Consider the following 19,498-nt stretch of genomic DNA (forward strand, 5'->3'; position numbering starts at 1 on the left):
GTATTTCTGTGTTATATTGACTATCCTGCTGTACATAATATTTATTATAAATTGCTATGATTGCACATTTGAACGGAGACATAATGTAAAGATTTTTACGCCTCATGTATTTGAAGGATGTAAGTAATAAAGTCAATTCAATTCTCCCTGTTGCTACTCATACTGCAAAGATCATGCCTGGAGCAGAAATCTTCAGAACTTGCTAAAGTCTCTGTTCTTGTCCCCACTGCAACAAAAATACTGAACTAGAATGGTGTTCATGGAAGGGCACTGTAGAGGAAATTACTGCTCTCAAAGAAAACATTGCTGTATGTCTGAAGTTTGCAGAAGACTACCTGGATGTTCCACGACACCTCTGGGATAATGTTCTGTGAACAGATGAGACAGAACTTGAACTTTTTCCAAAAATGCACACTGCTACACTGGAGGAAAAGGAGCACTGCACACCAACACCAAAACCTCATCCAATAGTGAAGCATGGTGGAAGGAGCATCTTGGTTTGGGGATGCTTTGCTGCCTCAGGAACTGGACAGCTTGAGGGAACAGTGAATTCGAAATTGTATCAAGACATTTTACAGGAGAATGTCAGAGTAGTGGTTCATCACCTGAAGCTTAATAGAAGTTGGATGATGCAACAAGACAATGAACTGCAATACAAGTAAATCAACAGAATGGTTTAAAAAGAATGGTTTCGTATTGGCCAAATCACAGTCTAGACCTTAATCCAAATGAGATGGTGTGGCATGACCTGAAAAAGGGTGCTGTGCAAGGTATTCCGGAATTATTGATGAACTGAAACAATTTCGTATGGAGGAATGGTCTAAAATTCCTCCTCATCATTGTGCAAGTCTGATCAGCAGTAGCAGGAAACGTTTGATTGTGGTTATTGCTGCTGAAGGATGTTCTACCAGATATTAAATACAAGGGTTCACATATATTTTCCAGCCTGGACTGTGAATGATGAAACAATGTGTTCAATAAAGATATGGGGAAAAAAGTACAATTGTTTGTGTGTTATTAGTTAGGCAGATTGTGTTTTGTCTATTATTAGATGATTAGATGAAGATCGACCACATTTTGAGTAATTAATGTAGAAAACCAAGTAATTGCAAAGGGTTCACAAACTTTTTCTTGCCATTGTATATGTCACCAAATACTACACTGAAATTCACTTTCTTGTGGGCATTCACAGTAAATACAAAGAAACGCAATAGAATCAATGAAAAACTGCACACAATAAAGACAGACCAACCACTAATGTGCAAAAGAGGCCAAACCATTCAAATACAAAAAAGGGAAAGTAATAAATAATAGGCACCAAATATCAGGAACACATGTTGTAAAGTCCTTAAAAGTGAGTCCATATAGATAGTGGTATCAGTTTAGTGCTGAGGTGAGTGAAGTTTCCCCTTTGGTTCAAGAGCCTTTATGGTTGAGGGGTAATAACTGTTCCTGTTGTACCCGCTGGTGTGCGTGTCTTGACTGAAGCCAGATGCATATGGAACAGCAGATCTACCATGCTGGAAGCCAAAGGAAATTAGTGCAGATGATCTTAAGCTATATTATGGGTGACATTGTACTAGAAATTGTAATTCCAATCGAACTACAAGCATGGACTTTTTTGCAAGCTTGAGGTCCTCCTTTGCTCCTTTGCATTTGCACAATTGCCTTGGCATTGGTATGAGCTTTGCCTGATTTTTCTTTTTGACCTAGTAGAGTTTTCACTCCTTGTTCTTTTTGTTTAATATTGCAAAGAATTGTGAAGAAATCACTGACTTAATTAAGATGGCTATTAAAGTTGTGTTGGTGTTTCCACACTAGCAACTATTAACTACTACTCACTGCAGAAAGGAAATCTCTAAGTAACTCAAAGTTAGTTGGTTCCTCAGTCTACAGAGGTTTTGATAATTTTGTTTTATTTCCAACTTTTTATTTCTTGCACTTCTAATTTTAATATTCTATTTACTAAGTAAATAATGGTCTTCTATTGCATTACAGAGAGAAGGAAGAAGAAAAGGAAGAACAGTTAATGGAAGAAAAGAAAAGGAAAAAAGAGGACAAGAAGAAGAAAGACGCCACTCAGAAGGTGAGAAAAAAGGTCTGATCCTTTTGAGTATTCAAGTAAAGTTTTTTTTTGTTTTACTTAAATTAGTATTAGTTTGCGTTACTACTTTTATTACTTATTTTGAGAGCGTAGTGTAGATCACACTCAAATTTCTATATACCTTATCCAGTTGAATGAAAATAAGTTGTATATAATTAGGGCAACTTTCTCATCTACAATTCTATTTATAGCAAGACCTCAACTGTCTACCACATTACTCTCAGACTAGAGCCAGTTAACACTGTCTGATGTTTGTATATTATTGGGGTGGTTTATTTTTTCATATGAATAATGTATTATAAAATTGTTATAGCTTAAATAATCTCAATAACTTTGCACTTTACTGAAACGTCAGTTTTATATTAGCTCATTTCCAGTGCCCTTACTGAATCTTGTGTTGAGATCTGTTCCATTTAGTTTGGTTTTCCTTGATAAAATTGCCATAGTTGTGTTTGTGTTCAATCCAATGTGTTTTGTTGTGACAATCTGAGTCCCTCAAAATTTGCTGTGCAATTTTCCTGTAACTTGAACTGTTAACCATTACCCAAGTTCATTGTTAAAGTACAGATTAATTTTGTTTCTGGGTCCATGCCCAGATCGTGAGCTGTTTTCCAATTAGTTGATCTAATGCCCATGAGCTGAATACTATTCCATTTGTTGCCTTTAGAATTTACTTCTAGTCAGTGGTCTGTTTATGCCTGATATATACATGAAGTTGATTTCTTCTAACCTCATGAATTAATTGCTTCTGCTTCTGAATATAAGCAATAGGAGATTAGTATTAGGACATATAGTCTGTTGCACCAGTTCTGCTATTCTTTGGGATCATAGCCAGTGTACTTCAACCACCATTTTCTGAATTACCTTTCAACCCTTGGTTTCCAGGTTCCTACGATGTATTGGGCTGGGTTGATCAGACCTAAAAGACTCAAACAGTTCGAGTGTACAGGAAATGTAATAAACCTACAAGCGCAGCAAAGTAACTTAAAACTTAATTATTATCATAAAATAGAAAGCACAAGTAAGCCACACTAGATACCACATAGTAAGTTACAAAAATTCCAGGGTACGTGATTCTTAGTCTCCACTTGATTGTTGCAATTGTCGGGTGACTTGGTTGTTGTGTCAGGGGAACTCCAAATTCCTGCTTGTGAAATCACACTGTCATTGCCCTAGGCACTGATGATCACAGTCCCTCAGTCTAGGTGACATCCCAAGAACCAAGCGAAAGGTGCCTCAACAAATACCTCGATATGAGATAGGCCTGCACTTCAATGGTATTTTTGAACAGGGCCTCCTCTGCTTTTTGCTTATGGTCATTGTCTATTGTGTCCTCATTGCCGAGTAGTGTTCCTAATTGAGTTCCTTGACAAATTATTTCTAATTTAATATTATAACCAGTACTGTTGAATCCACTTCACGATGTCTCACTCTATGAGCAGTAGCTTGAAACTGAAGTTACCTATAACAATTACATAACCTTAATTCTTGGTAAACGCCTTCCAGTTGATCCGGTGCTTAACAGCACACATTTTAGTGAGTTTCCTTCCCCACCTTACCACATCTGCCAGCCCAATGCACAGATTCCTACCTTAACCATATTCAGATACAGGCAATCCCTGCTTTTTCACCATTTGGGTAATGGAAATTTGCCCTTGCAGAATACACAAATCACTACTCAAAAGTTTGAGATGGGGAATAAAATTTGCTCTCACAGAATAAAAGCGGAGGGGGGCAAGTAACTAAATACAATTTTTCATATGTTGATGCATGAGCAGATCACGCAACTTCATATTATGAAAATTTCTGATATGGACTGTTTCCTAGAAATGCGATACACTATTACTGCAGCCACATACAATTTGTTTTCTTAATTTTTAACTTCACCTTTTTTTTCCTACAGGAGTTAAATAACATACCAACATTTTTTTCCTGAACATCTCATTGCTTATGCCAAATTTAACTGTCCCTCAGCTACAGGGTAAAATTGGCTGGTTAGCACTTAATATTCAGGCAGCCACAACAATTCTATTGTGGATTTGACAGGGAAGGGGCATGTGATTATTGCAGCTTCACCATTATGGTTCAGCTTGATCCAGTGGATAAAGCAATGGCTGATTGGCAGGAAGCAAAGAGTGGGAATAAAGGAAGCCTTTTCTAGTTAGCTGCAGGTAACTAGTGGTGTAACACAGGGTCTGTGTTGGGACTGATTCTTTTTGTTATATGCCAGTGATTTGGATGATGAAATTGATGGCTTTGTTGTAAAGTTTGCAGACAATACAAAGATAGACGGTGGGGCAGGTAGCTTTGAGGAAATAGGAAAAAAGAAGGATTTAGACAGATTTGGAGAATGGACAATGTAGTGGCAGATGGAATACAGTGTCAGGAAGTGTATGGTCATGCACTTTGGTAGAAGAAATGAAAGGGTTGACTATTTTCTAAATGGAGATAAAATACAAAAATCTGGGGCACAAAGATATTTGGACGTCCAGGTTGAATCTGTGGTGAGGAAGGCAAATGTGATGTTAGCATTCCTTTTAAGCGGACTAGATTATAAAAGCAAGGATGTAATGTTGAGGCTTTATAAAGCATTAGTGAGGCCTCACTTGGAGTATTGTGAGCAGTTTTGGGCCCCTTATCCGAGAAAGGATATGCTGAAACTGGAGAAGGTTCATGAAAATGATTCCAGGATTAAACAGCTTGTCACGTGAAGAGTGTTTGATGGCTCTGGGCCTGTATTCACTGGAATTTAGAAGAATGAAGGGTGACCTCATTGAAATCTATCGAATGATAAAAAGGTCTTGATAGAATGGATATGGAGAGGATGTTTCCTATAGTGAGAGTGTCTAAAATCAGAAGGCACAGCCTCAAAATAGAAGGGCATCCTTTTAGAACGGAGATAAGGGATATCTTAAGCCAGAGTGGTGAATCTGTGGTATATGTTGCCCCAGGCAGCTGTGGAGGCCAAGTCTTTTTGTATATTTAAGGCAGAGGTTGATAGATGCTTGATTGGTCAGGGCATAAAAGGATATATGGAGAAGGCAAGAAATTTGGGCTGAGAGGAAAAATGGATCAGCCATGATGAAATGGCAGAGCAGACACAATGGCCCATATGGCCTAATTCTGCTCATACATCTTATGATCTTGTAATCTTGTCCATTTGCCCCTAGAAGAACTGCTGATTTTTGTTCAGTTAGAGCCTAGATTAAACCCCAGGTCACTGCTGAGTTTGCTCATGAAAACATGGCAGAAAGAAGCATAGTATTTGGAATACCATCTCCAAAGGCTCTTTACTCAACACTTGTGCATGCTTTCCAGCACAGATGAGTAGAATTAGGATCAGCTGTTTGCTGTGTTCTTCATAGGGTGAAAGTTGCCAGTGCTCAACTCTTCCAGCTTGTATGTGAAACGTGGCTTTCAGAGTAATATGGCCCACAGAGGTGTAATCATGCTTCCACAAGCAGCATCAATAGAAGTGTGTGTCATTCAGACTGTCAACACACTTGAGTAATATTTATGCTGTTAAATAAACTGTGCATGGTTTTGGGCAGACCAGCAGAACGAAGAAAAACAAGACTGATAGTTTTTAAAATCTCACTTTCCAAATAATATCATTCTTGTTATATCCTTCAGACACAAATGCAAAATTGGATTGCCAGCTGTCCAGTATTATTTGTACAGGACAATCTGTATGTGAAACAAATGTTAACCGTACCATTGGATTTCAATGTGGGACACCAGTTTCCTGTTTTATTTTGTTTTTAAAAAGCCCATAGAGGCAGAGCTGGGAATCTCCAGTTCAATCACATCTTTAGAAAGAAACAGGTGTTAAGACCATAAGATATAGGAGCAGAATTGAGCTACTTGGACCATTGAGTATGCTGTGCCATTTCATCATGGTTGATCCGTTTGCCCCCTTAGCTCAATCTCCTGCCTTCTCCCAGTATCCCTTCATGCCCTGACTGATCAAGAATCTATCTTCAGTACCCAGTTCACTTTGAAGCCCATTGCATTGATGTAACCATAGAAAATACTGGGGAGGCAATGATGGCAATTTGAAGTAGGCATTGGATGTTCTAGTTGATGCCAAACAAGGTAAACTTACCCAACATCAGAAAGCGGGGATCAGTCCTCACCTGGGCTGATCACTCACTGCCACTAACTGCAATGTTTTTGGAAAAATATACATAGCTTTTAGTTTTTTTCTGAATCTCCTTTTGGCTTTGGTTGGATGTGTAACTCGTAGATTTGTGCTTAAATTTTCCCCTCCCCTTATTTCAGTTCATGCAGACCAGAATTTGACCATGAAGGAGGTTAGGTTGTACCTAGAATCTTCTGTGATTCAAAGTAGTATGTGACTTGCTGGAATACACCGTTAGCACTTTTGATCATAAATGGGGAGGTGGGGTGCACTCTTATTGATAGTGAAGCAGGTTACAATGAATTACAGAGATATCTTGATGAGTTAGGGAGCTGGGCTGAGGAGTGGCATATAGACTTCAACTTGGACAAGAGTGAGGTGACACATTTTTGACAGTAAAGCCATGATAAGACTGGAATGAATGTCAATGCACTGGTCAAGTGTTAGGAACAAAAGACCAATTGCACAGTTTGTTGAAGAGTGGCCGGGCAAGTACACAGCGATGGAACAAGGTGTCTAGCACACTAGCCTTCATCAATCGGTATCAAGTCGAGGAATAGGTACACTGTGTTGCAGTTATGTAAGTCAATAGTGTGACCACACTTGAAGTATTGTGTTCGGTTATATAAAAGATTGTCAAGCTGGAGAGTGTGCAGAAGAGATTAATGAGATTGCTGCCTCGCTAGAGGGGCTGAGTTATAGTTAAGGGTTGGCTATTCAGAATCTTTATTCCCTGGAGCACAGGAGAATGAGGTGTGGCATCATAGAATTTTCTAAGATCCTAATGGGTATGGATAAGGTCGACAGTAATTGCTTTTGAAGAATTGGGATAGTTACCATGGAGGGGAGGGCTTGGAGGGTAATAGGCTTAGCACTGGCAGCTGGGACTCTCAGGGAGTTTGTTATGGTAAGCATGGACCTTTTGGGCCGAAAGGCCTGTTCCCATTTTGGGTTACTCTGACTCTGATGGAAACACTTTCTTTTTGCCCAATTCATTATGAGCTTGCACTTTTGAATCTCTTCTGATATTTGTTCCAAGTGGAAGAACCCCAGCTTCTTTGTCTCCACATACCTTTCTAGGATTTTTTTCACCAAAGCAATGATTTGTGCTGGGATCAGGATCTTCCATTTCTGCAGTAGAAGAGAAACTTGTAACAAAGGCAAGATTTTATACTGCCCTTGGAGTACACACAATTTTCATTTCTTTGTAAGCAGCCTTCTCAGCAGATGTCAATGTGTTATATACTTGCAGTATGTTCCTTGGCAAACAAATTTACAGCTACGAACAGTCAGAAGTAACCTCATTTTGAAAGCTTAGTGGAATATAACCTCCAGTTTTTCTTCTTTCCTCTCCCTACTGTCACATAACAAAACAGTCTATTAATGATAACAGTAGTTAGATTGAGCATGGAAGGTTCCTACTGTAACAAGACTAGCTTGTGTTGGCAATTATACATTATCATGAACTCTACAAAAGTTTTTGGGTGTGGAGGAACAGGGGACATGGTGTTAGGTCTTAACTATTTAAATTTATCTGCAACAATTCAAGGTTAGCTGTTAACTCCTGCAACCAGCATTTATTGGCTGAATCCAGTGAGCTTCTGCTTACATTTTCCATGTGTTTTTGTTTGATTTATTATGTTAATTTAAGCAAAGTCCATTTAAAGCAGGATTATGTTGAATTTGTTGATGAGATTTTGTACATCTTGTGTCAGATTTTGTTACATATTATAGCATTGTTAAATTAATGGCCTCTTGCATGATTTCACTCAATTGCACATTTTGAAAGCTTAAAATATTGTGAAGAGAGATCCAAAAGGGATAATTGAGGTGAAAGCGAAGCAATTAGAAGCTGCCAATTTGGTCAATTATAATTTATTGAGATGCTTTAAAAAAAATCTTAATCTGAATTCCAGACTATTGCATATTTGAGTGCAGTTTATGTACAGCTCTGGCCCCGAAAGTTAAGTTGTAGTTGCTGTCTTAGATCATTCTTCAGGAAGTTGACCGCACAATAAAATGAACAGTTAAATTCATGTAACACAGATGCACAGGTGGTGGCTAAACAAAATATGTATTATTTTTGACCCCTGGAGCTTTATATTCGTTTTGACAGGCTTGGGATTTCATTCTTTTGCCGAAATGACAATGATCTTGTGTTCCTGAGCAGGTTAGATTAGATTAGATTCAACTTTATTGTCATTGTGCCAGGTACAGATACAAAGCCAATGAAATGCAGTTAGCATCTAACCAGAAATGCAAAGAATAGTGTCACTTATAAAATAACTGTGAATAAAAAGTAAGTGCTACAGCACACAAATATAAAAGTACTGAGAGAGTACAGTATGGGTGCAATACTGATTAGCGCTGTGATGTGAGGTTCAGCAGGGTCACAGCCTCAGGGAAGAAGCTCTTCCTGAGCCTGCTGGTGTGGGAGTGGAGGCTGCTGTAGCGCCTACCGGTTGGGAGGAGAGTAAAAAGTCCATGGTTAGAGTGAGATGCATCTTTGATAATACTTTTCGCCCTGCTTAGACAGCGTTTATGGTAGATGTTCTCAGTGGTAGGCAATTGGGTGCCGATAATCTGCTGGGCAGTTTTCACCGCACACTGGAGTGCTTTACAGTCCGATACGGGACAATTGCCATACCACACTGAGATGCAGTTGGCGAGTATGCTATTGCACCTTTTTGATCAGGATGGAGGAGTTCAGGGACCAAGTGAGATCCTCGGAAATGTGGACACCAAGGAATTTGAAGCTTGATACCCGCTCCACTACAGCTCCGTTGATGTAGATAGGGACGTGAGTGTGGCTCTTAGCATGCCTGAAGTCCATAATGATCTCCTTAAGATCATGCTGCGCCGACTTCCATTCTACTTCCATCGAAATTAGCATACAGTAGATCATTTTCCACTCATAATTTATTGGTTATTATTCTTTACCACATATAGCCTGTTGGAACCTCTGTGTTAATTCTCTTCCCCATCGCCAAGAGTATACTCAAACATCACTTTTTAATGGTGATGTTTAGTGCAAGCTATCTTACAGACCAAATCTGGATAGAAAATTAGGTTGTTCATCCACCATTCAACTTGAATGTGCCTGCTGCTGAACACTTATTAAAGAATATTTCACTTTGACCTGCTACCATAACTCTCAAATAACTAATTCCACTTCTTGCTATGCAAAATTGTTAATTTTTATTGATTACCTTTAGTTATCGTATTTACACCAATCAATTCAAAAGACCGTTATCCGCAACATTTGATTTTAGGCTCAATCCAGATCCCTCTTTACTGATTATCCACCAAGTTGTCTACATAATTGGAACCTCTTGTGTGTTAACATCATTGTGAATTTATGCTACACCTTTTCTGTTGTTTGGAAAATGCCCTTTTTTGTTTCAAGTATGTGTAAAGTAGTAGGGTTAAGTGATACCAGAAAATAAACCCTTCCAAACAATAATTCTTGATGCTCCTTGCTGTATAAATACATGCAGTACTAAGTGATTCAGATGTCTGTGTTAATCTTCAGTAGTTTTGGTTTTCATTTTCCTTAAGAGTTCATTTTAGACAAATAGATTTGATGTCGTTACTTGCTCCGCTTCAGTGATTGACTTTGACAACAGGTGTTTAGTTGTAGCAACTGAGTGTGGTTAAGTTGTGAACCAAGATCTGTTTGTGTAAAAGTAAATTAAAAGATAAAATTTTGCTGGAAGGGCCTCGGATACATCACAGCAAGGTTTAAAAAATCTTGGGTTTTATTGAATCTGGGCATTTAGGTAAGTAAATCTGGGCTTTCATAATTTGTTAATATGATCAGATTCAAGTGATTGTGTGTTTTAAATAGAATATTTTAGCTGAATTAATAACTGAGAGCCAGGTTGTGGGAAACCCCTGAGGATGGAATAAAACATTAAGGATAAATTAAATACATTTACCAGATTTCTGCAGACCAAGTCTAAATGGAGTTTATTTACGCAGAACTAAAAATCAGCAACAACTTAAACCAAAATTCTCGGTGCTAGAAATTTTTTGAAAAAATGCTATAATTCCTTGGCGAATCGGTCAGCATTGGTTGAAAGAACCATTTGGAGCTGATGACCTTTCATTAGACTATATTTACCATTCCATTGGATACACCTGGATTTCTATGTGCTTTCTGCAATAGTCACTTCCACCTCTCTTCTGCTTTGGTGAGAGTACTCTTGCCAAACATCAGGGTTGTGCAACTGGCCCTCAAGTTTAGCAATGCACTAAATCAAACCTAGTGACATCATTGGTGTTGACTCTGCCAGTAGCTGGTATTATACATTAACACGAGGAATTCTGTAGATGCTGGAAATTCAAGCAACACATCAAAGTTGCTGGTGAATGCAGCAGGCCAGGCAGCATCTCTAGGAAGAGGTACAGTTGACATTTCGGGCCGAGACCCTTCATCAGGACTCAAAGGTCTTCGTCCTGACGAAGGGTCTCGGCCGAAACATCGACTGTACCTCTTCCTAGAAATGCTACCTGGCCTGCTGCGTTCACCAGCAACTTTGATGTGTGTTGCTGGTATTATACATTGTCTGAATGTTTGAATGTCAACTCCTCAGAAGCACTCTCTATTGAATAAAGTTCTGTTCCACTACAGTTAACTTAGTTATTGTTTTACCCTGTTGAGCAGAAAACCATGTATTCTGATTCTATCACGAATATAAATTGTCATTACTCAGGAGATAGTAACTTTTTTTATTTCTAGTAACACTTTTTAGGAGTATTATATTATGATGGCCACCGTATGGTATTTTATGACTTGCGTTGCTGCTCAGCACTATCCCTTAGAGACTGATTGAAGATGGATGTAGGATGTCTCTCGTCCATTACTTAGTAGCCTCAATAGTAATAGGAATATTGGGAGCCTGTTAGTTACTGGTAATTTTGAAGCAGGATCTTGCTTATGGTGTGAATTCATGACTTTGAACTGACCAACACTTTTTCTGTGTTTCAGGTTACAGAACAAAAAACCAAAGGTAAGAGATTTCTTGTTTTGAAAGCACAGTTCAAAGGATTTATTCTTATTGTGTTCACTTCAAGTAGATCTGCATCTATTCAGATGATCATAAACAAAAATAATTTATCCAGCAATATCTTCACACTAGGATGAATAAAAGATTCAGAATTAATGCGCGATTTAAGCTCACCTGTGACTTGCTTTTCTACTTCCTTTCTATTTTCCAACTTGGTTCATATAGATTAAAAGTTTGTGATAGTATGTTTCTAAGACTATAAGTCTCACTGAAGGTTGGAAAATTGATTGCACTAAAACTCAAAAGTTTACTTTGTGATTTATTTGTTGCCTGAATCAACCAACTTGGATGACTGGGTTTTAACCATTCAGAAATGCATTTAAAAAAAACTAAGTTTGCACTAGGAGCTGAAACTTCAAATAATATTGCTTCTGTATAAGTGGAAACTATGGCTGCACTCTTCTCAACTGAAGCTGTTTGGAAAAGTTACTTGTCCATTTACTGTCTAAGTTTACTTTTGTTCTGGGTTGTATCTATGAGATACCTTCAAGAAAACTCACTCCAACATTACTATTACTGCAAGATCCTGCTTAGAGTCTTTTGGCTTTGGTGCAGTAAAAGCTTCAGAGCCCACAAGTGGTGAGTAATACTTGGTAAGATCATACCGCTGGTGAAAACCATTGCAAAGTTCTTCTCAAAGAAAGATATTTTTTCAATGCTCTCAAAAACGCCTGTAACTGGGAGACATTCAACTTCCAGTAGCTCAGTGACGTTGCTATTTTCCATGAGTGTCATACAAGCGTGGTTTCAGTTTTTTCTACTTTGGAAGGCATCCTCTTGCTTTTTTTTTGAATATGTATTTCTCAGAATCCAGCTTCAGATAGTAGATTCTCCATCTCTGTAGATCACTACTGCCTAGATATATAGAGGGACCCTGACTCTAAGAACCTTAAACCATATGCTACCTTAGGTTACTTGTGTCGATCAAGAGAGTTGAAACCTTTGTGTTCTGTTCTGTACTGTGTAATGTTTCACTATCCATTGCTTCTGCTTATTGGAGTTTCCAGCAATTTATTTAATTGTGCACGACATTTATTTGGGTGTTAACATTGTGGAAGACAACAATTACCATATTAAGGAAGCTGGGAAAATGTTGCAAATAGCCCTTTATTTCAAAAAAAAATTTGGAAAGAATTGCATTTATAATTTGCATATTTCTGACAATTTTACAAGATGTTGAATGTGATGAAGGAATTTAACAGGATAGAAAGTCTAATGCCCTCGCAATGCATTATGCACAAAGCTATGCAGGGAGTTAAACACATTCTCAAAAATCACCTGAGCCGGAAGCTTTCTTCAGGGTTCTCAATGAGAAAACTTAAGTGAAACTGCAGAAAATTAAGTAAAACACATATTAGATTCAATACAGAATCATCTCATGGCTGAATACACTAATATTATCAATTATTTTCATGATCACCATAAAACAAAGTAATATACACACCCAATGTCCTATGGCTATGCCATAGACTGGAATGAACTTGTGGCATGATGATAGCTTAATAGCAATGAACAGTAAACATAATTCTTCCTTCAAAGTACATCTGCTAAGTGTTTACCAATATTAAGAAAGCTTAAGACTCACAGATATTGCTGTTTCAAGAGCAAATAAAGAGTGGCTGGAGATGGATGTCTTTCCACCATGTTTGTTCCGAGTGGAAATCCAAATTAACCATGCAAAAAATTGTTTATAGTTTTAAAAAAAGCTTACGAACAAGAAGTGATTGTTCATGCAAAACGAACTGCAGACAAAACAAACAGCGCTTCCAGAGGCAGAACGCTTCCTACCTGACATCCGTGGTGTCAAACTTAACTACTGAAATTAAAAGTCAAATGATCACTTAATGGAGTATTTGGCAAATGAATGGACAGTTTCAAAGACCAGTCTTGAAACAGTCTTACTGCACAGTCTTTAAGTGTTCTTGCTTCGAAAATGTCCTTGATGATATACTTGCTTGTGGCCATGTCTGATGAGCAGATTGGTGACATGGTGCTCACCCAGAATAATGATTGTGTCAGGTATCTCTGAAGTGAGTTGTGCTCTCGTAATATGTCCTCCAACTTGCTGTAGTCCCTCAGAGTCAAGAAAGTGACAGAGTTCACTAAGGTAACTTTGGATTGGGAAAGCTTCCTGCTTTGTGATGCACTGCACATCCTTTACATTCACCTGCCTTTGAACAACAAGGAGGATTCTAACTTTTGCCCAATTGGGTTGCTCTGAGAGGTTGCTTATAAGTGTGCCACACTGCAAAGGCTGTCATTGGCTATTCCTACAATCTTCTCTTTCAAATAGATACAACTCTCACAGGGTTTGAAATGACTTTGATGCCCATTCTCCAGGATATTAGTCTTAAATGGGCTGATGAGCACCATCGAGGCAGATTTTACTCGCTGTGATTGAACCCATGTCCAGTCGTTGGACACAGGTGCACTGTGCTGACCATTGTGCTGTTCACATACCTTATGTATATGGTTGGTGTCTCTGCCAGGCAACTAGAGAATTTCAGCAGAAGAGTCACATGGGGGGATATTGTCAGCTATGTCCTTAAGATGTGAACAATCAGATGCCCTTTCAGGAATTAGGATTTCATCTCTGTTTTTGCGAATATGGTCATAGTCAATGAGAGTTGGCAGGGGTAAGCAGGCCTCTGCTCCTATTGACTCGGGGACAAACTGGCTCTGCTTCTGGTAACTTCTGATATCTCAGAACGTGTCTTTAGAGTGTCCAAGGAAGTAGCTACATCTGGATGCTCAGCTGGCTTTCTGCCATGCTCCACTGCAGGTATGTTAGAACCAGCAGTAGCCCAAGGTGTTGGCCCTGAATTTACCGCTGTCCAATTCTTCTGAGTAGTCGATAGGTTCTTGGCCCAGTTTCCTGGAGACCATTGATGCTTTGCTGCACTGTGTCCATCTGTATTTTGCAATATATTGTTACTGCTTCTCCAATGCTACCCTCCCCAGTTTCTCCCACTTATCCAGATGGCTGTCTGGTCCAGATCTGGACTACTGCCTCAGGGCTTCTCTAGTCAGACTCAGCATCTCACTTAAACTATTGTCCAATGGTGGTTTATCATTACAGCCTGGTGTAGCAAGTGAGGGCTGTGCAGTAGGCTTTGTGGTAGCTTCTGTTGAAAGGTGAGCCACACATACACTTGGTTCACCATTTAATCCTTGTCTGCTCTTATTAAGTGGTGAACACCCATGTGTTTCCAAGTTGGGTGACTTTGTACCTTGAATGAGAATTCCTCCTCTTTGGGTTTGAATCTGAAGCAAAGGATCCAAGTTCAGGAGGAGGACTGGGTAAAACTTTGTGAAGCTTGATGGGATGCTGGTTCCTACCTTTTGTTGCTTTGATTTCATCTTCTGTTGAGCAACCATATTGTATTAGATGACTTGCACCAGTGGTTGGTTCTTCAGTCACCTTCCTAGAGAGAGACGACCACCACTGTCTAAGACGACTGCCACTTCATACACATTTGTCTCTGCTAAGAAAGCCTCAGCTTTACACTCATCTTTGAGGGCAGTCATTGTAGCTTCTACACGAGCTTTTTGAATTAGCATTTCAGCTTCGCATTTAGCATATGCTGTTCTCATTCCTGCTGCTTCAGTTCTGTTCTGGGCCTGTGCTGTAGTTATGGTAAGCGTGGTTTTGCTTGATCATTGTGAAGATGCAATTGATGCACCACATTCTGACCTGATTTCCAGGGCTCGGTTGATTGAAGTTGCTGGGGTCAGAAGCGACATTGTAACATAAGCTGTTCAGACCTGTCTCCAATCAGCAGCGATGCCTTTGAAGATGAGTTACCTTTTGGCTCTGTTGCTCTCGCAGTGTTGCACACAAAGCTAGGACTGGAGTTAAGCACCTTCTCAAAATTCACTCGAGCTAGAAGCTTTCTTCAGAGTTTTTAATGAGAAAACACTTTGAAAAGATATTGTTTTTTCAAGGGCAAATAAAGAGTGGATGGACATGGATGTCTTTCAAGTGTTTGCTTCAAGTTGAAATCTGAATTAACCCACGCAGGAAATATGTGAAAAAACAGCTTATGAACAGGAAGTGATGTTTGTTCAAAACAAACAGTGCCTCCAGAGGTAGAGCAGGAAGGAAACACTCTTTCCTCAGAAAGGGAAGTCTAATGTAAGTGAATGTACCTTAGCATTTGAAACAACCTGGTTCAAAGCTATTCCAGACAAAGCAGCATTGTGCAAAGTGAGGTGCTTGTGTAGAGTTTATTGTCTCAAAGGGCCATAAAGACTGACTCATTTAAAAGATGTTACTTGCTTCAAGCAAAAGGATTAAGTCAAACAAAGAAAGATAAAGTGGGTTAAAAGATCTGCCATTACCAAGAATGGCAAGTTAGACCTGATGGACTAAATGGTGTTGTGCAAAGATGGGCAAGTCTGCATTATGGTCTGTATTCTATGTAATGGATTTGAATGTTTTTTGCATCTGAGTTTCATGGCAGTGTGGGCAAAGTCTTTGCAAAAAAAAAATAATTAAATTCAAATCTTGATACTGCTTCATCATAAAATGCCTTGATGCAGTTCTGGCAGAGTACACACATCTTCAGTTCAGTGAAAAACAGAGCAATCCATAGCGCCTGCTCCCATCCCCTTGTTCTCTGTCATCAATGCACATCAATTTTCTTTTTGCCCCTTAATACTGTATAATTTGCAGTCACCAGTTAATCTACCAGCAAATCTTTGGGATGTGGACGGAAACTGGAGCACCCATCAGAAACCCACACTGCTCCAAAGAGGCTGTATTAACTGTGTCAATCAGTGCATGGGGTTATTATCAAACCAAAGCCCCTGCACCTGTGAGGCTAGCTATTGTGCTCTGTGTGGTCTTGAAGAGTATTTTATTTTGCCCTTGTGTATATGATGCGTAGTGCTGTGCTGTTACCTGAAAATGAATTAGTGGGCTTTTCTCATTCTCTTTGTTACCCTATTTTAAAATGGAACTCTGCCCTATTTTACCAGGTGTGAAATGATTATCTTGAATCCTATAAAAATTTTATTCAATTGTCACATGCTCAATAAATATGTGATGAACTAGGTATGTGCCACAGTGTTTGAAATAAAAAAATGTTTGTTTGAAGCACTAGCCATGATACTAAATGCCTGGTCTCAATGGGACAACACCCTGCATCAATGAACTAAACACAGCAGCATGGTTACATTAGCATTTTGAGGCAGTTCCAAGTAGTGCAAGCTGCTCTCGATCCCAGCTGGAAATCCATCATGGTCAGCAGAGAGGAGCTTGCATCTCTGGATGATAAACTACCTGGCTCAAGATAAGAGGGCTTGTCTATAGTTTGGTTTGCAGTGTGATTTACAAGCAGTCCAAAATACTGCAGTAACCCATCCTCTGTAAGTAAAGGTCATACATTATCCATTTGAAAATGAAAATATGTGACTGCTGGAAATCTGAAAGATAACCAGAACTGTACTGAAGATCCTTCATCTGAAGGGCTCTATTACAAGCCTCTTAGAATTTTTTTTGCTCCATTTTTCCTTTAGAACTTCTATATTTTCTTTCATCAGTGTTGGGAACCTTTTATTTGTAATTCCTACCCTGATACAAAGTTCAAAGTAAATATGTTATCAAAGTATGTTCATGTCACCATATATAACCCTGAGATTCATTTTCTTGCAGGCATACTCAATAAATCCAAGAACCATAATATAACGACCATATAACAATTACAGCACAGAAACAGGCCATCTCGGCCCTTCTAGTCCATGCCGATCTCCTACTCTCACCTAGTCCCACCGACCTGCACTCAGCCCATAACCCTCCATTCCTTTCCTGTCCATATAGCTGTCCAATTTAACTTTAAACGACAACATCGAACCTGCCTCAACCACTTCTGCTGGAAGCTCGTTCCACACAGCTACCACTCTCTGAGTAAAGAAGTTCCCCCTCCTGTTACCCCTAAACTTTTGCCCTATAATCAGTGAAATACTTTACCCATCAAGGTAGACAAACACCAGTGTGCAAAACTGCAAACACAAAAGACAAAAAAAAAAAGAGCAATATCAAGAACATGAAATGAAGAGTCGTTGAAAAACGAGCCCATAGGTTGTGGGAACAGTTCAATGATGGGGCGAATTAAGTTATCCATACTGTTTCAAGAGCCTGATGGTTGAGGAAAAATAACTGTTCCTGAACCTGGTAGTGTTGTGTTCTGAGGCTCCTGTCCCACCTTTCTAATGGCAGCAGCGAGAAGAGAACACCTCTGTTTCATGGTGGTTTCTCCTTAAAGCTGTATTCTGTAATCCTTTTCTTCCTTGTGAATTCTATAGAACCTAAAATCCAGTGGTTCTATTTAGATATCCTATGTAAACGTTGCTATATGAGGGAATTCAAGTTTTCTTTCCCCTTTCCTGTCCTTAATGCAGTTGTCTGGTTCAAAGTGAAATATCTTACCCTCAAAGTTCTCTTCTAGTTAGGGGATCCCGACCTGAGGTTCACAGAACCTTTGTGTAATGGTATTAGTCCATGGTGGGGAACCCCAGTAGATTTTTTTCCCTTTGGTGTTTTTCCTCCATTCAGGTACTTCATCCCATTTAATGGTCCCTGTTTCCATCTGAGCATCCTCTGGAATACAGGGCTTGATGGCAGAAAAGGAGAAACAAAGACATTGGATAAAGAATGATCTTTGTGCTGATGTTGTTGAGCTCCTCGAGGATGATTAAGGGTAGTAATAATTAAAGACTGAGGAGCTGATCTCCAGCTACTTTTGGTAATGAGGGAGAAAATGCAACAGGCTTAGTAGGATGTTTAATCCTTTAGGGCTGCTTCGTTGTTTGGTAAGGTTGTGGCTAATTCTCTGCTGAAACTCTACAAATAAAAGCTTGGAGATTAGAGGGAATTGGTGGAAATCTTTGGAAATGTCTGGCTGCAACAGAAATAGAAGTAGGAGATATTTGACTTCCTGGAGGCAGTCATAGATCTGTTTGTTTCTCTGCCTTACTGCTTGGATGATATCACCACTCCAGATTTAAACACACATTCTGCAGTCCTGTGGGGTATGGAGAGGTGTGAGGAAATCATTCATAGATTTTTCTCCAAGTAAGGCCTGTTGATAACTGGACTTGTGCTGTTAGTCCCAGATGGATCCCATTTTCATCTTTCTGGCTCTATTCCATAAATTATTTGTGCATATGACTCGTGTTAATATCTACTCAGTTAGCAATTTCTGAAATTATTTTCCTCTTTGAACTTCAAAAAAAGTTAGCATTTTGTATCCTTAAACAAATTTGCCTTGCATTAATGTGTTCCCTGTAAACTTGAGTGCATATTGAGTAATTGCTGAAAGATATTGTAAACATTAGTGGAACCTTGCATTCTTTATTTTCGTATACCTGAGTTTCTGCTGGCTAATTGTTCTCTAAACACTTTTTCCCTTAGTGCCCGAAGCGACGAAGCCAAGCCTAAGCCAGCCTCCAACTGCCACCTCAGTTGGCAGTGTTCCAACACCAGCCGGCAACGGTGGTAACAATGCCAAAAGGGCGGTGGCCACCAACGGCCAGCCACAGAACGCCGCCCGCTATCTGCCCCGTGAGGTGCCTCCTCGATTTCGCCAGCAAGAGCACAAAGTGTTACTAAAACGTGGTCAGCCCCCTCCGCCTTCCTGTGGACTTCTTGGAGGTGGGGCGGGGCCTCCTGGGTTGCCAGGATCAAACCCTGGCACTGCACAACCCAACGGTCCACTGCAGCACGGCAGTACACCAGTGGGTAAGTGGATGCAGTTTTCAGCTTCTGATGTCTTATGGGAAAATGCAAAAGCGATGATGGCACTGAGAAAATGGTGAACATTAGATTTCTCTTCCAGGTTGTTGCTTCACTGATTTTGTGTGAGTTGTACTGTAAAACTTTGTTTAATACCAGCTAATGCCCATGAGGGGACTTAATACTCTTCTGAGACAAGGTCATGCCACAAAGCAGAGTATAGTCCCTGTGTGAATGCCATTGGCACAATACACAAGAGTCCCTTCCTCACTCTGAACAATTTCTGATTTTAGTATCAATTTATGGAAACACTGGATAGAAATACAGGACAGACCATGAATATAGAGCAGCCTTGATGCTTACTGCCTGCCGATGGAAAGTATTAAAAATCAAAGTCATAGCAGCTCATCTGTAACAGTGGTAGCAGCATGCTTCACACTGTTAAGTAT

General features: G+C 39.5%; 1 protein-coding gene across 4 annotated transcripts in view; it reads left to right on the forward strand.

Annotated features, from left to right (window-relative positions):
* Window positions 1–19,498, forward strand: part of tnrc6ba (trinucleotide repeat containing adaptor 6Ba) — a 191,735-nt gene that overhangs the window by 135,154 nt on the left and 37,083 nt on the right. For all 4 annotated transcript variants that reach the window (XM_063062833.1, XM_063062836.1, XM_063062834.1 and 1 more), the window contains 3 exons: window positions 1,999–2,086; window positions 11,236–11,257; window positions 18,729–19,055. In XM_063062833.1, coding sequence (XP_062918903.1) covers window positions 1,999–2,086; window positions 11,236–11,257; window positions 18,729–19,055 — 437 coding nt within the window. The remainder of the gene's footprint in view (window positions 1–1,998; window positions 2,087–11,235; window positions 11,258–18,728; window positions 19,056–19,498) is intronic.

Source organism: Mobula hypostoma, chromosome 11 (genome assembly GCF_963921235.1).
Source record: "Mobula hypostoma chromosome 11, sMobHyp1.1, whole genome shotgun sequence".
Taxonomy (NCBI): Eukaryota; Metazoa; Chordata; class Chondrichthyes; order Myliobatiformes; family Myliobatidae; genus Mobula; species Mobula hypostoma.